The sequence below is a fragment of the Anser anser genome (assembly GCF_964211835.1).
Source record: "Anser anser genome assembly, chromosome: 8".
Classification (NCBI taxonomy): domain Eukaryota; kingdom Metazoa; phylum Chordata; class Aves; order Anseriformes; family Anatidae; genus Anser; species Anser anser.
In genome coordinates, this window is record NC_139728.1 from 2,596,355 (window position 1) to 2,616,481 (window position 20,127).

General features: G+C 38.2%; 1 protein-coding gene across 3 annotated transcripts in view; it reads right to left on the reverse strand.

The window, feature by feature from the left end:
* Positions 1 to 18,882, reverse strand: part of PLPPR5 (phospholipid phosphatase related 5) — a 113,133-nt gene extending 94,251 nt beyond the window's left edge. For all 3 annotated transcript variants that reach the window (XM_083846421.1, XM_083846422.1, XM_083846420.1), the window contains exons 1-2: positions 18,778 to 18,882; positions 11,252 to 11,326 (exon numbers count right to left, since the gene is read on the reverse strand). In XM_083846421.1, the coding sequence (XP_083702547.1) occupies positions 11,252 to 11,326; positions 18,778 to 18,867 (165 nt within the window). In that variant the 5' untranslated portion in view covers positions 18,868 to 18,882. The remainder of the gene's footprint in view (positions 1 to 11,251; positions 11,327 to 18,777) is intronic.
* Between the last annotated feature and the right edge of the window lie 1,245 nt (positions 18,883 to 20,127).

The window sequence follows — 20,127 nt, forward strand, 5'->3', positions numbered from 1 at the left end:
TCGAATGGCAAGAAGTAGAGCTACAAAGACAAAAAGCATTTGTACAGCCCCATGACACAGCCATGAGTGACACAATCAGCAGACCAGTAACAATGTGCCTTGCAGCCATTTCCCACACTGGTGTGTTTCACAAAGGCGCATGGTTCGTGACCACTGCAGGACAGATGCCTCTGCACTTGGAGAAGCCCCCCACCTGCTGCAGAAAGCCACTTCTATAATATTGCTTTTGGCTACAAGGGTAAGCTCAGAGCAGGACTAAAGAGACAACCTTTGCTTACGGCATGACCTGCAGTGTGAACAGGCCTCATAAGTGTATTTGTAAGAATACAATCATTCAGTGAAAACAAACATTAGAGGAGCTATGCACTTCCGTCCATCATTATCCAGATACTTTCCTTCTATCAAGGTATCTCTATCCGTAGAGATATTCAAAGCTTCACTGGGCTAGGCTCTGAGCAACCTGACCTGATACTGAAGCCAGCCCTCTGCTGAGCAAATTGGTGGATTACATGACCACTGGGAGTCCCTTCAAACCTTTTTTCTGCAATTCTCTGAATTACTGCTGATTTACTATGACCCACAAATTTGTAATCTTAATGACTACAATCCATTTTAATGGTGATTCACTGCAATTACTTTAATTCATTTGATTATTGCAATTCATATCTAAAAATAAAATCTTATTTCCTCTAAATTGGTGAATTGGTACAGTGAAGCTGTCCATCTGCTTACCTACACTGGTAGCAACAAAAGATATCTGCTAATTTTCCCCTTTCTAGAAAAAGAGTCCTATATATTTATATATATATACACACACACACACGCTCCAATAAGCTGCTATATAAAACTTGTTACAGGATTGGTCCGTGAAAAAAATAAATAATAATAACCTGAGAGGCTACCCCTTTGACCTGGTCATCATTACACACCATAACCACCTTCCAGGCAAAACGTACACTGACAAGCATTAGAAGGAGACTCAGGAAGGCAGCAAGGAAGAAAATAAACTTCAACAGTTGAAAAGTCCCTTCTAAAAGAGCACCTTTGCTGCTTTGACTGCTTTGAGAAGTGAATCCTGAACCACAAGGAGCAGCTGGAAAGGTAAAGAGCCAGAGTAACAGTAAATAAACCAGCTTTTGAAGATCCTTTGTGGTAACTTGCCATCGTTGGTGTTAAAATTATTAATAACCAAAGTTTTCAAGCTCTTACATAAACTAACATACTCGAGATTGTTTCTCATTTAAAAATATTCTGAAAATATTTGGAATATCCAGAAAATATTCTGAATATTCTAAAATATTCAAGAAATTGCTAAGCTAAAGCTTAAGATATAACTAGAGGACACCATCAAATTATTGTGTAACTAAATAGATGTTTGTTTAGATAATGCACAGGTCTTTGGCTTTTATCACTACTTTTTAGAAGCCCTTATTCAGTGCCTTATTCATCTAGCTAATCAGCTGAACTCCAGACAAACTGGACTAAAAGATGGAAGTGGCAAGTGATCACGTGTCCAAAATGATTAAAGTGGGGAGAGAGAGATTGTGCAAGTGTACACTTACAAAGTCGGCAAGAACATCAGAAGTTGAAATTACAGGTTTCTTGTGGGAAAAATGCAGTAAGTGGGACATTCTGTAGGCTCCTGCCAGGGCAAAAGGATTAAAACATAGCAGCTCAACAGTTCCTGCGGCAACTGTTGTACTTGCACAGACAGCGGGACACCATAAGGAGAACTTGATGCAAAAACAGTGTGGCTTACCACATATGAGATCTTCTTCCTAGGTCTGGCAAGTGGTTGAGGGGTGAGAAGGACATATCACTGGGACACACTCAAGGAACATAAAATATCTTCAGGATTCCTTTTTGGAGAGGATTAACCGATACCTGCCAGAACTATTAGCAGTATGTCTTTCCTCTTAAGACCACCTAGTGATTTTATTCTAACAGCCTTAAAGCATCATACAGTTCTTCCTCACTCCACATTGCCAGAAGGTTCATTTACTTTGAAGTAACTGCACTGTGGTAATGCTGTAAATATGAAGTACATCTCAGAGATAGACTTTAAAATATTAGTGTTTGGTGTCTCCTCCCCTCCCTGAATTCTGTTAATTTAGAGAAATTAAAAGCAGTAGGAGATCTGAGGACAGAACATAAGGGCTGCAGGATCAGATTCTCACTAAGCTGGCATGAAAACTAACCTTAGGGAAATGGAGTGGGCGGTTGCTAAAAAGATACAGCCATCTCAGGACACACAATTTTTATGGCGTTAACCTTTTCATCATTGAGCAATGCCAATATCCAGCATGCTGAATACTGCTTCTATAGTAACTAGGACAGTATCCAAATTGGATTTAAGCAAATTATTTAGCTTATTAGGCATACTAATGTCCACTGTTTAATTCCATTAGAAACAAATAAAATTTCAGTTAGCAAACAAATAATAGGCACACAGAAATAGGCACAATTTCATATTTTTCCCAGATGATCTTGGCTTTAGTTACTCAGCTAAAGTCAACAATAAGTTTAGGAAAACTCCATATGGTGTATTATATATGAGTCTAAAAAAAATGCATATTGTCCAAATAGGTTTAAATCATGTACTCACTGTTTAATATCTCAACTCTCTTGCAATAAGGTTGCAACTAGCAACTCCAGAAACACGGGTAGTGAAAATGGGAACACAGAGGACCTTCTGTCATAAACTATTCCCCAAAAGTAGAAGACAAAAAAGGAACGAGAAATGTTCATTGATGTTAATACACAGCAATTTAATCCTGCACTGGTGGCTGTATCTTACTAGATCTATATAATGAATAGATACTTCTAGATAATCTTTTCATTTCAGCTTTCATAAAAAATATCACTAGTGTGGGAGTTTTAAAGCAATATAAAGTATTAAAGCTTATAAACCAGTTGGGATAATTATGACATAAAAGACTTAAAAAAGACTTAAACTATCTAAAAATATACCTACACACACTAAAAATATCCCACAGACAAAGGAAAGTTCCTATCCAACATGTATAGAACTACTTCTAGGATAGCCAGCAGGAGAGGTAAATCACAGTGCATTCACTCAATGATGGAAAATTTCTTCTTTCTACATTTCTCATGGTCAGGGCTAGAAAAGTCATCGCATCAGAGAGAAGAGCAATAATGAACCCGGAAATCTCTTCAGACTTCGAGACAATTCTGGAAAAAATCATTGATGGATTAGTTTCCCTCAGATTATATCCCTTGGATCCTGCTTTCCTTACTATCCTCCCTTCTGCTTTCTTGTGCTTTGATCTATTTCTTATAAGTAAAAAAGGCTTTAAGAGAAGCTGGAGAAATAGAACCCACTTAATGTTATTGACTACTCCAATTGCTTTCATTACCAGCAGGTGAAGATGAAGAAAGAAGGGGAGCTGGCTCATTTCTGTACTTCCTGGGGTGACTAGCACAACCTTACATGCAGGACATTTATTCGCATCTGGTTCTCTATTACACAAGTGCTTAACAACTTAAACAATTATCTGCTACAGTGAAATTGCTTACTAGGGTGTTACAGGTTTATGAAAGCCAAGCTCAGAAATTGCTTGGGAAGATTACATTACAAATAAAGAACATTTATTGAATTACTGTGCTTTATCCATTTCAAAGAAGCAGCAGCTTTCCAATACTTGCCTTGTCAGTAGAAGATATTAAAAAGTTTCATTAGCACAATTAGTACTTCTCATCAGCGTCACTTCTTTCTCTTACGGTTCCATTGCTCCCAGTGAATGATTAGTGTTGAAATCCTCTTCTCTCTGAATATTTACCATCCTGTTAGATATGGCTGGAAGTTTAATCTTTCAGGGCATTGTCAAATAAAATGTGTTGCTTTTCTTGATAGTAAAATACTACACAAATAGCCAGAGCCTCTCTTGGGGACTGTTTCCAACAGTGGAGTACTCCTGTCTAGCAATGATGGAACAGATGCGTATTGTGGTACATTGATATTTTATTGTAAAATGTTACTAAAATGAACTACAGAAATTATCAATTGAAAAGAATTGTGCAAGCATGACTTTTACCTTTATATAAGGTAATTTCTATTCAGGAGCTGTTTAGATGAACAGTGCAGTAAATAAAGGCTGAACAATATTTGGCAATAGCATGTACAAGGCTCAGACTCCAAGCAGGCAAACTCTCCTGTTTCTGCCAAGGAAAAGAGTCTGTTGGAACAGAGGAAAAGCACACAGATTCTAGAGATGTATTTCCCTGCACACTCTTTGTCAAATGATCTGTATATAGAACCCAACAAGATTTTAAAAGGTCCAATAATTTTGTTTGTTTGCTTTGGGAATGAGGTTATTGGACAGTCAATCATGACACTTGCTTTTTAAGATGATCTCTATACTGTTCTGGAAAAAATTAGTGACAAAGACTGCCTGAGCAATTCACTTAGTCCCACCTTCAATTCTCACATATTTCCTTAAAACCACTTCTTCGTGTCACCTGTTGGGATTGTGTTGTACCTGAACTCATAAGCCAGGAGTAGTTAATGGAATACAAGATTTGAAAACAAAAACAATCATCGCCCCTAATTCAGATGATCCATGAAATCAAAAACAAGTTTTCCCTAAATCAAAATGAGTCAAAGGGATACCTGTAATTGAAGGAACAACTTTCCACAAAACAGCAAGCCAAGGATATCCAAAAGTCACTGAATGCTGTAGAGGATATTTTGCAAGTGGGGTTTTCAGTTAAAGTGTATTTATTTTATTTTTCCTATTAAGTCACTGTATAATTTCACTTCCATCAAAGACTGTGTGTATTTAATCCTGTTCTGATAGTTCACATTTACGTATGGTATTCAAAGCACGGCATTGCTGTAAAACAGTTTTCATTTCCTTAAAACATCATCAAAAACCTGCTGATTATTTTATTATCATCATTACTACTAATGGGGTAGAACTGCTATCATAATCTTCGTAGTTTTTCCTTTCAGGAAAAATTCCTTTCAGGATCTACATTTTGCATTTAAGGGGCTATGCAGAATGTTAAGAGCTAAATCATGGAGAAGAGATCAACAATACATAACAGTATTATTAGAAACAAATCTGCATGCCATTTTAATATTGCACTTCCCTGGTTTCATTTCACGTTGAAGCACAAAGTTATCAGGCATCTTACTGCATACCTAAAGAGGATTACAAATCGCGGAATGGGGACAAATACACAAATGAGCACCAACAGATATATTTGGTAGCAGCATACCACTATATATTATATCCTTATTTGTCTAAGAGCAGACTCCAGTATGCATATTTAGTGTATTCAGTGGAATATCTTAAGGGTCCATTGCAAAAAGAAAAAAATAAAATAATTTAAAGATTTAAAGAAAAATATATTTTGAAAGTTACAAAAAAAAAAAAGACTGTTTGAGAAGTGGTGACTTTGAAGGCTGTACTTCAATGGGAGACATGAAATACTTTTCACTTAATTCCTTGTTGGCATTCCAGCATTGCCACAAATTCATACAATTGCAGTTCAGTCATTCATATGCCACTAGTTTCTGCATCCTATGCCAAGTGCCCTACTGGCTACAAGTTTTAAGACTGTTGACAAGCTACTTAGGTACTGGAAGGGGGGGGGGGGGGGTAAGAGAGAGAAGGAAGTGGTAGGCTTGAAAATTACACAAGAGAGAGATTATACATAATGCCCTTCTTAGGCAGAAAATAAATCCACAGAACCCAAAGGGTAAAGGAGAAACAAAGATCGACTTCTTAATGTTGAATCAGCTGTAAATTGTCTGAGTCATCTTGACTCTCAGCTATGCGAAAGCTCACAATTCAGTGGAGAATAAATTGCATAATGAGCTCTGCAGAGTGCATAACCAAGGCAAAGGGAAATGTCAGCCAGGATCTCTTGAGAAGCATTAAAAAAAATAACTAAAAAATAATAATCACAAAACATTGCTGTATTGCTACAAAACATATCCCCAGTAAAAACTAAAAAAGGACAAAGCCTACCAGCACAGCTAAGCACAGTTCAGGGCTCTGTGCTAAGAATTCAGAAGTCTGTTATGCACTAACATAAGTTTCCCACAAAATTTAGAGAGGTAGATGATTAATGTAACTGCTATCTGAAGGACAGAAGTCAATAGTGTTCTCACAGCTGTATATATTAAAGGATCTGCCCACTGACATACTAATATTCTAATTTCTGTGTTCAAAAAATGTAAGTTCAGTAATTTCTAAATGTGAATACAGGGTGAAGAAATTATTATATCTTCTCTAGAGATTCCAATGAGTATATCTATATGCATAACAGGGTGGGGGAGATGAAACATTGTCTAGATAGCACCACTTAATACTTTTCATAGGAGAGTACCTAGAATACCTAAACCTAAACTCACAGAGGTTTGCAAGAATAGCAGAAGTTTGCATCTGGTGATACTGAGTCATTTTAAAACTAGTACAGTTAAGATTTAGGGTAGTTAGGGTAGTTAGCCTGAGTCCACCAGGCATTTTTGACAATTAACTCACATATCTAAATTACCTCCATTAAAGAGAGAGTTAAGGTTACCTCACAGTTTTGGACAGCTGTTTTCAGCATGTGTATTATAAAAAGATGCTTCATTAAGCAATAAATGAGTTAAAACTTCACAAAGAAGGTAGAAATAAAACAGGGTTTTGGTAAGGATGGAAAAGGCAGGGAAATCTTAGGCCAAAGGAAAGTTGAACAGTACTCTTGGAGAATAATGGACCTTTGGAATCTAAATTTATGGTCTGTCATAAGATCTGCATGAGTTAGTATTGCCAGAAAAGCTAACTTTTGATACTTCATGGCTTTGAGGAGATTAATCTCAAAATCTGACGCTTACATAAACTTTTTTAATGGAAAAGGTGCTTGGAGGAAAACGCTTGGAGGAAAACAATAAATAACCAAGTGCAGCAACATGCTATAAGAATTCAATGCTTTATACCAAAAAAAAAAAAAAAAAGGACAAAAGAGACTGTATCAATGATGCCTTGAACCAGCAGAATTTCTTGACAGCAACAGGAAGTAACAGATGTTTGCACAGCTCAGGTTCTGCCATAGAAATTCAGCTTCCGAGCTTTCAAAGTCTTCGAAAATTTACATTTTTTCCTCCAGCTTAGGTAGTTGGATACAGACTCCAGGCTCCATCCAATAGGATCAACACATAAAAAGAAGGTTCATCTCTTTGAATTGCACTAATGAAAGTATCTGGAAAAGGTAACAGAATACCTAAGGTATATCTTCTTCTATCATTTGTGAATTGAAGAGGACAGAGGTTTTCTGAAAGATTGACAGTAGCAGCTTACAAGACTGCTCTGTAGAGAAGAGCTAGCACTTTGAAAGGTGTAGATCTTAACACCACCAGAAGAATGAAGCTTGCAGAGGCCCTGGTTTTCTTACAGCTAGAAGTTTCTGTACATCTCATCTGTTCAGATAATTTATCTCCCTAGGTCAGAAACAAGTTAGGGGAAAAAAAAATCCACTATATAAGGTAGGTATTGCTAGAAAGACCAAAAGAATAGAAACTAGATCTACCAGATTTTCTCATGATGTAATGCCATTACTTAGCAGAGTTGAGCCTATGCTTAGGAGCAAGCTTTAAGAGAATGAAAAACAAAACAACAACAACAACAAAACAACACTTTATTCTATCTTGCTGCAAGAAAGAGACTACTCTTAGCATTCCCCTCATGTAGATCAGTCTGATCTCCACCTTTTCTTTTGCTCCTAACCTGCAGGCTACTCATGAAAAAGTCATACGTTTCTGCAAAGAGTAAAATAGAACCTGACTAGCATGTAACGCAACTATTCCTTGCTGCTGCTTCCAGCCACCACCTTCATGTCTCCTTCTAGGGCTGAGGTACTGACCTTTGCATAGCTTCAGCTGTTCTGCCCCATGCTGTGCTGCCCCTGCTTGCCACCCAGCCCAGAGTGCCTGTCGGAGGGCTAACTCCCTGCTTCCCAGCTGCTGCTGAGCTCTGGAGAAAGGACATCCTGCCAGGACATCAGTAGCATGGAGAGAAACGGCACCTCAGATGCTTCTCTGAGAAGCAAGCTAGGACTTGAGTACAGTCCCATGTCATATCCTGTATCCCTTTCATGTGTGCTCTAATAGCCAAGTAAATAAAGGCTAACAGTCTTCCAGGAAAATGAAGTTTTCCTATGTCCCATGATAAATACAATCTTGAAATAGAGACTGGGGAAGCTGTATACAGCCACCTTAACTATTAACGTGCCTCTGCAAATAAATGGTCTCTCTGACAGATAGCCCAGTCCTATAAATGTTGCAGACATCAGGCCTCCACAGGGACATAATCACCACCAAATGACAGTCACCACCACTGGCACCTCATGGTTGCTATTCTGTTTTGTCAGCATAGAGAACTTTGTGTGGCTGCATGGTTACAAATACTTGAACTCACCAATTCCTTCTTTTGCTCTCCTGCTGCTGCCTAAGCGTAAGTACAATTGTTGCCTTAATATGTCTTTGATGTATGTGGGTGGATTAATTTCGTCTGCTAGAGAAATGAGGAACATATAATGAAGCCTTTAAAGGAAGGCTGTGATGTCTCACAGACCTTCCATCTCATCACCCAAATACTTCAGCTCGGGTGCCCAGATATTGCATACTTCTCTTATCCAGTTACTTTAAAAAAGAATTACAGTTATTACACTTCTTGACCACCTTGTCATCCTAGAGAACACAGCAAACAATAAGTGATTATAGAATATAGTACTGCTACTGTACATCTGTTGTCTTCTATTTGCATATCTTACCCAATGTGGGCTTGAATTATTCTTCAGATTTTACAAACAACAAGGAAGAATATGAATAAGGCTGAGCAACTCCCTCCAACATTCAGGAATAGAAACCATGTCCCCTGACCCCCATCTACTACTCCAGTTGCTCTGTACTGTCTCTTTAGTGACTTCCATGACATAAACTTATGTAACAGTATCATTAAATCGTCAGGTTTTTGGATCCCTTAGTGCCATTAGATTTGATGATACGGAGGTCATGCATCTTGATGCAGTCTCAGCGTGACATAACACAGGCAAGAAAAGCCAATGGATCTGCAGTGATTTGTGTCACAGTGGATCACAAATATTGTTTGAAAAGAGTGAACATAAATTGCCAAGTTACAAAACTAGCTGAAGTGATGTGACAGAAATAATACCAGATGATGAAACAATTTTCTGTCCACATGGATGCAACTTCCAAAATGTGCTGGTATAAATAAATGAATAATTTAAAAGCCAAGGATCTGTGGAGGATGAAAACTTTATCAGGAAAGGTCACATAAGTCATAATGTTTATGCCATGCACAAATTTTCCTTGGAATATTGTTGTTTTTCCACAGTTCATGACATCACCCTCCCTCTATTTATCAGATATCTTTAAATGTGTCATATTCTGAGCATCTCACAGCAACCAAAGCACTGGCTTCCCAACACCAGTGTGAGGTAAGGAGATGGGTACCAAGACACAGAGACTTTAGGAACTAGATCCACAGATGGATCTTAATACTACTCAACTTTTACTTCCAAAATCCAGTATTAAGCATCACTGAAACCACCAGGACACAATTTAACTGCTGCCAGTTAGCATAAAATCGAGGCATAACAATGCCCAGCTGTCTCTGTAGTAAGCCCCAGGTGGCACATGCAATAGAGCACTGGAAGTCTGCGGATGAGTAGAAAATTGAATGAAAATTCCCCACTCTCCCTCACCCTGAGCAATGTTTATCTGAAGATGTTCTACCTTGATCTGCAGTCCACAGAACCCAATGATACTAGCGTGCGCAAGTAAGTCAGGAAAGTTTGTGCTCAAAATACATCTTAGTTCTTTTCCTCAAGCTTCCCCATACCAAATCAGCTGTACAAGTAACATGCATAAAAGATAAGCTACATGTTTTTTTATACACGATTCAAATGTTTGGACGTAGAAATGCTTAAATAAAAATGAGAACAAAACCTCTGTAGATATAAATGAGCACAACTACCCTAAACTGAGATGCCAATATAAGATTTGCTCCGTAAGGCAGTCAGGTTCTCCTTCACACCAATGTTTTCCTGGATTCCACCAGACAGATATTGTTGTATAATAATATATTTGTTACAATGTAGTTTGGCCCATTCTAGATGTGAACATATGCCTATTATAAGAGCAGGAAAGGGACATTTGCACACCACAGAACTTGTGTGACTGCAGCGTAGCACACTTACACCTAAATACTAGCACAAGATTTCCCACAGGGACTAAGGTGCTCTCCAGGCCACCGCACATACACAGCTGCGACCAGTGTGCTCCCAGTCATGCTCACAGCTATGGCTGTGCAGTGCTCTTAGCCATACCCCTGGTAAGCTAACATTAGCATAGGTAGGCAAGCAGCTGGGACACAGCCATAGCAGCCAGGTACTCCAAAACCCCAAAGGTCTCAAGTTCTGCTGAATTTGTGTGTTGGGGGGGGGGGGGAGCCTGACCGGTCAACCGCAAAGTGGCTCAAATAGAGCCCAACAGAGCTATGCCATGCTGCAGCTCTGGCTCCACTGCAGGGCAGATGTAATAGGGCCATTTCTACCGTAAGCATGATCTACTAGCATAAGAGCTAAAGTAAATAAATAAATAAATGAATAATAGTGCTTTAGTAATTATAGTGTGAATGATCTCAAAAATAAGAGCAAGATATAAGGAAACTGTTTTAAATGGAGCTTAATTTACTCAATATGCATAATTCCAAAATGTCTCCCAATCCTGACAGGCTGAATAGCCTTGAACAACTACTATAACTTTCTGTTCTGCTGCTCCCAATCTAAAAAATGGTAATAATGATATTTACCCCAAACGTAAGGTGCTTTAAGGCTGATGAATTAGAAGTTTTCTAGAGTAATGGAAATTCAGCATGAAGTTTTATCCACCAATAACTATATGGCTCCGGCTCAGAGGTACTTCACATTGCTGGATTTTGGCATTTCAGAGCATTAAATTCACTTAAAATTAAATTGCAGGCTTAGGGACCCCCCTTAATTCCCTCTTTTGAAAGAGCTGGAAAAAAAGTTACGCTTGCAGGGACTGAAATTTTATTCACAGCTGCAAAAAAAAAAGAGATCATCAACCAGCAGATAGCACTCAGTATTGAGGCAACCATAAATCTGTTGGTAAATATAAATCAGTAGCCACTGACTGTCTTCTTAAAAAATACACCCCAAAAAATCTTAGCAATATAACTACAGCTTTCCTTACCTCAAGAAGTATGAAGCATGGCAACGTTGTGTGGCTTCTCTGAGACTTATGCCTGATGTTTGAAATCATGTTCACCTGCGAAGAAAACAAAGTATATTGTGTCTACCTGTAACAAGCTGGCATTGCTGAGAATAACATGCTGACAACAAACTACAAAAGGCCTGGCTAAAACACAAACATACCAAAACAAAGAATGGTGAGAATTACAACAGGACAGAGGAATGCATATTACTTTATACCACTATGAAATGAGTTAAGTTATTACTTGAAAGTACTTAGAGTTAATTTAGAATTGACAACCATTTTTGTTCCAAATAACAGTACATATGCAAAGATTAGTACTTATAATTGTTTTAATTATATCACTCCTCACTTTGACCTTTTTAGTTTCAAAACAAAACATTTATCTCTTTTCATTAGAGTTTTTTTGAATTCTGTTGACTTCAAAGAAATTTAAGCACATTCTTAAAGTTTACACTAGAGGGCTTTGCTGAGGGAACATTAGGTGAAGGCTTAAAAATTTTCAATCTACCAGCTTTCTACAGAAGCACAGTAACACAGGGCTACCAATCTGTGAAGTCATGCCTTGAAATCCCAGTAAAGCAGACTTCTGGTTCTGACGGATCCACAGAATGTTTCTTCTCAATACCACAGATACATAAGATTTCCTAGCTCCTTGCAAGAAAATTAAGATCTGTGGTGTTTTTTGTTGTTGTTGTTTTTGCTTTTAAAAAGGCATCAACTGCCTAGAAGAAAATCCTGTAGTACTAATCCCTGCTGCAGGAAAAGACCAGCAGAAAGCCATGCATCATGAATACAATGATTCTAGGAGCCAGCTTGTGACTGCAAAAGTAAATTAGCTAAAATCTCCAGAGGAGTTAGCATCTTCAACAATTATAAAAGTGCTTCTGAATGCTAGGCAGCCCCTCTAGATCTCCCTCTTCTTTCTTAAATATATTGCTTTGATAATTTAATTTTTAAAATCTCTAGTTTTAAAAACTTCTCTCTTTTATTCCTAAGAGATACTGAAAGAGTCCTTTAGCCCTCTTTCATTTTTCTCAGCTGTGCCTTTTACTGTTCTTCATTCCTATTCATCTTTCTTTTTCATGATTTCTCCTTGTCTCCATGTGCTCATCCCCCAGTTCCTCTTTATCACTTTTACATACTCCCTTTTCCTCATTCTGCTTCTCTCATGTATCACTTCCAACACCCTGCTTCTCCTCTCTCATTTCCACACCATCCCAAATCTCTCTCTGATTCTCCTTCCTCTGATGCTTCAGTAATCTGCAGCTGACTCTTCTCCTTTAACTTCTGCCTTTGGATTCCCTCCCTCCTGTGCTCTGCTTGTGTACGTGCATATTTCATACAGGGCTCAGGGCTGAACAGTCCGGGAGCAGAGTGGGCAGATGCTTCCAGTAACACTGGGAAAGCACACGCTGGTACGTGTGCGTGCAGCCTGGCGGCCAGCAATGTACTGCGCATCTCAGATACCCCTCTCCCCTCACAAAAGTGGCTGGGGGAGTCTGACACTGTGCCTCCATCCCTGTCTGAGTCAGAAGAAATGTGGAAACTGCTCTGTGCAGTGAGGCTTGTGTATGCACCAGCTGGGGGCTCCCTGGGAGCTATTAGTTTTTCAGCTGGGACCCTGTCACTCTGGGCATTTTTAGCACAGTTTTGCTGCTATCAAGCACAGCAGTGGATATCTGCGTTCAGCCTGTGTTTTCCTCAAAGCAATTAATAAGAAAATGCTTCATAAGCAAGCAGTATCAAATATGTTCTTGAAATCTCTCTCAGGTTGTTAAGGGCTGAACTTACTTACCAAGGAAATAGATAAGTAAGTTTTTAATTTATTTGTGTGCATCCAGGACAAAACTCTGCTGGTCATATTCCACTGGATTCACATCTTCACTCTGGCAAGAATCCCAGGGACTCCTTGACATTCACTTATATGGTTAGGTAATATACCCATTAATATTGCATATGGAGATGTGCATGCACAGCTACGCACATTGGGACTATAGGCTCAGCTGATTAAACAGATGCCAACGTAGCAGTTATTATTTATTGTGTGCTTGACAGTATAGTGAAGAGAACAAGCTCTGAGCATCAAGGGCCAATACTTGGCTGCTCTTCAGCTGTTACCTGAGGAATAAGGAGGACCTAAGATTCTTCTCCAGCGCAGCATCAAATGAGACATGTTTTTGCTTATGTCACCTAAGTACTGCAGCTGGGTGTCCACCGATGCTTAAAGCTCTCCAGGCACAGAAATGGGGATGAACTGTAGAGCCTGAAGCGTGTCCCAGCACTTCCTTTTCCATAACATGGAGACAGGCACTGGCTGCAGCCTGGAACATCCTTTACACAGTAGAAACACATACCCTATATGAGATTGCCTTTCCTGAGGTTGTTGCTCTGAGTTTGGAGGAAAAAGAGTGAGCATGAATGAGGCATCAAGAAACCACCTGTGAGGTGATGAAATGCTACAAGCATCCATATAAATGGCTCTTGGTAAAGAAGTTATTCTGTTTTAGTAATCTGAAGTCTTTTCATGTAACTAGCTACTAGGCAGCCTATGAAATGGTTACTCTGACAGTAACCCACTGTCATTATCACGCCTGCCTCCAGCTGCTCTTTTGGGGATATGCCTAACAGTAGCCTACAAGATCAGTCTCTAGACATGCCTGCCCCTGCCATGTCATCACCAATCTGCCTCACTGCTAAGCTAGGGATTCGCGTTCACATCTGTGCTCTTTCCCTTTCTGGAAGAAAGGTTGCAGGCACAAGCTTCCAGGAGGAGCTCAGGACAACATGATTTGACTGAGGGGCAGTACCTCTCTGCAACTCTGAATGAAGGCTGGTTATGAACCACAGCTAAGTTGGCAGCTGTAGGCCGAACATCCACAATTTATGCAGTTGTCATCAACATGCTCTTTGTTTCTGATCACATTTGGAGAAACCCAAGACACTCCTATTTATAAAGAGCCTCAGTATCTCTCCTTGAGAGAAATGTTCAGGTGTTTAGGGTAATTCTTTTTAACTTTTAGCCACTATGTAAAGGGGGAAGGAGTTTGGCAGCTAGACCAAAATAGCAGAATGTTTTTACAAAAAAGAGTCACTGCCCTGTGTTTGCCTGGAAATCAATCCTAGAAGTGATTACTAGACAGACCTACTGGCTCAGGTCCTTCAGGTTCACAGAGAGCCCTGTTCTTTGGATGGGACATCTGCAATGAGCTGTGGGAAATTCTATACAATTTTTAGTGTAAAAAAGTAAGATTCCTAGAGTTTAAACATTTCCAGCATTACTCAGAAACAGAAGAGGAAGTACTTGGGCTTGCAGCTTGAATATGACATCAAGCAATATACTTATTATCACGTTTCTACCAGAGCCACAAAATGAACTCAGATACCCACAGTTCTGAAAGGAAGTCCCCTAACCCCACTGTTTTACTACTTGTGTTATCCACAGTTGACAATGTATGACTGTCTTCTCACATGACCTTTTTTTTTTTTGGTGAAAGCCAACGTGAAGGAAATTTGAGAGCCTAGTGCTGCTCACCTTCCAGTTTGTTATACATGTGCCAAGTAGATCTAAGACACTACTGTATCATCATTACAACATGTCTATTCCATCATAGGCTTCCCTGCTACTTGAGAACCAGTAAGAAATATAAATTGCATATTCTATTTCATCTATCTCTCTCCATTTATGGGTGAAGTCCATCAACACCAAGAAGAAAGGACTTAGCAATAAGTCAGAAGAAGTAAAGATAGGCTGTGAATGAAAAAAAAAATGATAGCATGAAAAGCAGGGAGGATTCTACTCTCTGAGAATGTCTCATCTGATTGAAAGCAATATGCTTTGCATAACTGCCCAGAGTTCTTGCTGTAGAAGTGTTAAATGAGAAAGACAGGGTTTTATTGCATCCGGAGTCAATAATGGAAAAGAAAATGTTGCACAAACATGGCTTCTGCACTGGGTTTGATCTGTTATATTACCTATTTTCAGTTTTATAAATGGAACTTGTCAGTGTAAATCTTATGTCTTCCACTTTTTTTTTTTTTTTTATAAAAGGTAATTTGTACACACTTTTAAAATGCTTTAATGGTGGGAAACACGACCAGATTCTGTCATGCAGCAATACACAGATATGAGTGTGCTAAAGGATACCAGGATATGATGATGCAACTTGCAGAGCTATATACAAATAGATGGCATTTCATCTAAACACACATTCAGTGCATTTGAACCACCTGTTGAGCAAAGTTTCACATTATTTTGAGAAGCTAAACTGTACTTAAAAATCACAAGCAGAATGTTAATAGATAATGTTAATATAATGTTAATATAATAATAATAATGTTGTAATATAATGTTGTATAATAATATAATAATAATAATGTTGTAGTCTTATCAGGTCTTACTTTATTAGTAGAATAATATTAAAGAAGAATGGTAATATAATTTGTTCATATGTCCTTCCCATCATTTATGATGGCAATTTGGAAAATAAGGTCTTTTACTGTAACATCTTGGCTTCTATGTAACCACAATATTTCTCACTTTCTGTTTCATGTGAATTGATTCAGTTTGCTTTGCTGTTATGCTAATTCCTGCATCTCAGAAGTTCTGTGTTAACACTGCAAAAATGACACCATTTCTTGCAATGAAATACAAAAAAAAAAAAATCTAACTTGAATGAGTTTGTCAGGACCCAAAGCATATTTCTCCATGGAAAAGCTTCTGTAAAATAAGCACCTACCTGCGTGCTCACCCATTCAGTAAATGTTGCCTAATGAACATGATAGCTCTGGGAAAAATAGAATTTGTCTTCAGCAAATCTCAGGGGAACATACAAGTCTCTTGGGTGTGCCTGTAACACAAGGCTATTCTTTTCTCAATAGTAAAATGCTAGGGAGTTTGTGCTCAGTCAAATAGCCTCTCTCTTACAAAAAATATTGCAAGATGAAAAAATAAAAATGATCTTCCTTTCAGGCTCCAGATCTCCCAGAGTAAGAAAATAAAAACACCAGAGCCACTTCTCTCCCCAGTAGGAATGTTTTATCAATCTCTTAAGTATATAGCAGGAAAAAGCAATAGATCATACTGATGGTTAAGATCTGAAAATACTGTTTCAGATTGTTTGGACACTGACCATAGAGATCAAAGTCAACATTTTTAATTATATCCAAAAATAATGTGTGAAGTGAATGAAAGTGATCTAAACTATGCAAGAGTAGGTTGCTTTCAGCTGAGAGCGAAAGGAGACATCAATTGCATATCACCTTGATAAGAGCAGGAAAAGACATTCAACTGCTTTTGCTACCTGAAAATTCATGAGTGCTACTAACTGGTGAACCTTAATAATAAAATTCAGATGCTCTTTCCCTCTGAAACCTAGGGCAGTTACTCACTTTGCCACTTTCTCCAAATATCTTTCCATCTCATAAATGTATTAATCCATAGCCAACAAGTTCCCTGCAGCATCTGCCAGGCCCTCAGTGATTACCAAGGAACAGCAAAATCTAGGTCAAAAGTAAATGAAAAACAGACAAGAATGCTACCAGAATTGGAGGCAGTACAACATATACCATCACACCATTTTCCCCAGTGATTTCCACATATGTTGCACAAATGTGTCTTGTTTCTTTATTCTTTGCTGGTCTTCTGATGGATGTGGATATGTCATGATATTGGGAGCTAAGTGATGCTCACGTATCTTAAAATTTAAAAGTATAAATTTTTTAAAAACTGTAAAACAATCAGTTGAAACAGCATTGGGAGGCAATCTCATTACCATGAGAGATGAAACCTAAAAATGAGAAAAACTATATCTCTCTTTCTTAGATTATTCACTATTTGAAGATTAACATCAGGAGGACCTGGAAGCCTGTCAACCACCAAATCAAAATCTCCCACTGGAGTTCAAATAGTAAAAAAATATCAGCAAGAAGAGGATTCCCTGGATTATGTTTGTAGCGATAGGATTAGGCTTTGCCCAACAAGCTGCATTATTAGAAATAACAAGGTCATTTTTATGTTAAGAAGATGAAGGAAGAATGCATTTGTTTTGCAAGCAGGCAAATTAATATGGCATTAACCAATAAAAGAATTTCATAAACTGACTTCATTTGTGAACTCAAGGCAAATCTTAATCCTACAGCTTTGCACTTAAAAAAATATTCCACTGGAGTGAAGAAGTAAAATCCTGGTGTTGACATGAAATCCCATTTGACACAAGTATAACAATGACTTTCCACCATACTAACACTTGCAATTCAGAAAGTATATACAAAAACACCTTCCCACAGTCAGGGAAGGATGAGAGTCAGTGAGAATCTCTGCAGGGAGACACTCACAAAAATAGTTATTATAGTGCAACTGTCTGGAATAATTCCCCATATAGATATTGGAATAGATTATTGTCTTCATCTTTCTCTCTGTTTTAGAATCAAAATATTCAAATATGTAGAACTTTAAAAATAGTTAGCCTGCAGCTTGCTGTGCAGTCAGAAGTAGATTTACCAGACACTGAAAACCAATTATAATCAATGCCCGATGAGGTATGAGTGATGCAGGCCATACAAGGGCATAGCAACATTGGGTCTGTTTTAAACACTGTGTAAAAGAGTCTTGTGTCCTCAAAGTTCTGAACAAATCGTTTTAAAATAAAACATAATTATATGATTTTAGATCTTTTTTCTGTTACAAGGTTCAGTCCTATCTTCTCCTAATTAAAAGTTAGTTCACATGCTAGCCTGTGAAACTTGTTACTTATAAATATTTTTACCAGAAAAAAAATCAACTGCTCTAATGTTCGCCAAAAACACACACAAAGAAGAAGCAGAAGTAACTATGTTCACATGCATACTAGAATATGTATATCTGAACATGTAAACAAATTCTGTATTGATCATGGGATGTGATGCAATTACAGATGGGAGTGGGTATGGTTTTTCTTTCTACAGGTCAAAACCAAAGAAGTGCACTGTGTAACCAATGAGAGAGTCTTTATGACACTGCAACAATCTAATTATTATTTGTTTCACATTTAGACAAACTTGATGGAGGCTGGCATCTATAAATCTAAATTTAATCTAATAAATACTATTTCTTTAGATTCTACTTATTTGTTCTATTTCCTTCTGGCTAAATAAATCACTTCATTTCAGCTCATGCAACACTAAAATTTGGCGTTATTTCTGCAGAGAAAAACTTTAGTGACAGTTCTCAAGATTCTGCATAAGACCTAATATATGCCTATTACTATGTGAAAAAAGACACAAACTTCAAAGAACTTAAGCATGATAACTATCTTTATGCTTCATTAAAACAGAATAATTCTGGAGAAAAGTGACTTAAAATTTTACTGCATAATTTTAAAGCTCCCAGTTAGCTTATGTATATTTTTTCTTCTTCTTAGTCACTACTTACTAATAAATAAATGAATAAATACAATCACAGTAAGTATCTTAAAGAACAAAAGAAAAAAAAAGATTATTTTAACGAGGAAAATATAAATGCATACCTCTAGGTGGAGGTGTGTGAATCCCCTGTCAATGTGTTCTGGGCCTGCCTGAATATCAAAACACTGCCCCCACTGGCCACCGGAGTACATATGGTGAATCCTACAAACTCCTCAAATAAATTTACAAATTTCATAAATAAAAGTGAAATACAACCCTTACGTTGTGTTTGCATTTTTCAGTGACAAATTATGTACTTATTCAGGCAGCTGGGATACCTAATAAGGGCGGGTGCCAACTGCAGGATACGGTATCTACTAAATAACAATATGTTCACAGGAGTATATAGCCATACTGTAACTTAAGGCCAAGTAAACAGAAAATATAACCTCAGCATGTGTATCAGAGGATCATCACAAACAGTTTTGCACTGTGGATCTATCTGTGAAAGATTCATTTTCTAAATATGTCACTGCAGCTGGTGATTCAGAAGTAGAACACTTCTATCTGGCAACAGATGGTCAAGATGCATCTCATTTGTAGGATAGTCTTCTGCTAAAAGAACTAGTCCTCCCCACAATCTGTATAATCACATAAGCATCTTGTTTCTAGTATTACTAACACGAGAAAACACACTAGCACCTTTTCTCACAAGATTAATCAACCCTGTATACACATAGTTGCTCAAGTATTAAGGGTGCTTCTATGTATTATAGCCACTTTTGCATTCCACTCCTAATTCTGTAGTTGATGAAGTGCATGCTATGTATATAACACCTGTGTAGTTACCCAAATGCCCTAGCTGGTGCTCTGAATCTATGTAGCATTCAATCATACGTTGCGCTGAGCTGCTCAGTAGCTCTTACTACCAGCTCTCATCGTTCCAGTCCTACAAACTGTGACTGCAGCAAGCTGTTCTTATTGACTGAGGGATGCTTGTAGCTTCCCAGTAGCATTTGCCAAGGGTTTGCAAAGGCATCCCTTCAGACTGAACCTGCTGCATTGTTTCACATGTTTTTAATCACTCATGCACAAGGAGGCAGTATCTGTGGGAGTAACAGATGGCTGCTAACAAAGTCAGTTTATCCTATTTCCTCCCTCACCATCCCAGATATGTGTTGCCCATTGCTGGCTTTCTTCTCTAAAGGTTCTGGGAAGGATATCCCAAAGTCCAGCACATCCTAACTAAGCATTCAATACTTTCCAGTGGGACCATCCCCTGTCAATGTGGTGGCATATCCTTCTATTGTGTTCCTAGAAAGAAACACTAAACTTAATACAGTTTACATAGAAATTGTTCTACAGCCTTCGTTTTCCACCCAGAGTAACAGCAGCATGCATTCTCATGCCTTGCGTTGGCCAGAATTTTCCAATCACTATGAATCCTTCACAGAAAAGCATGGAGCTGGGCA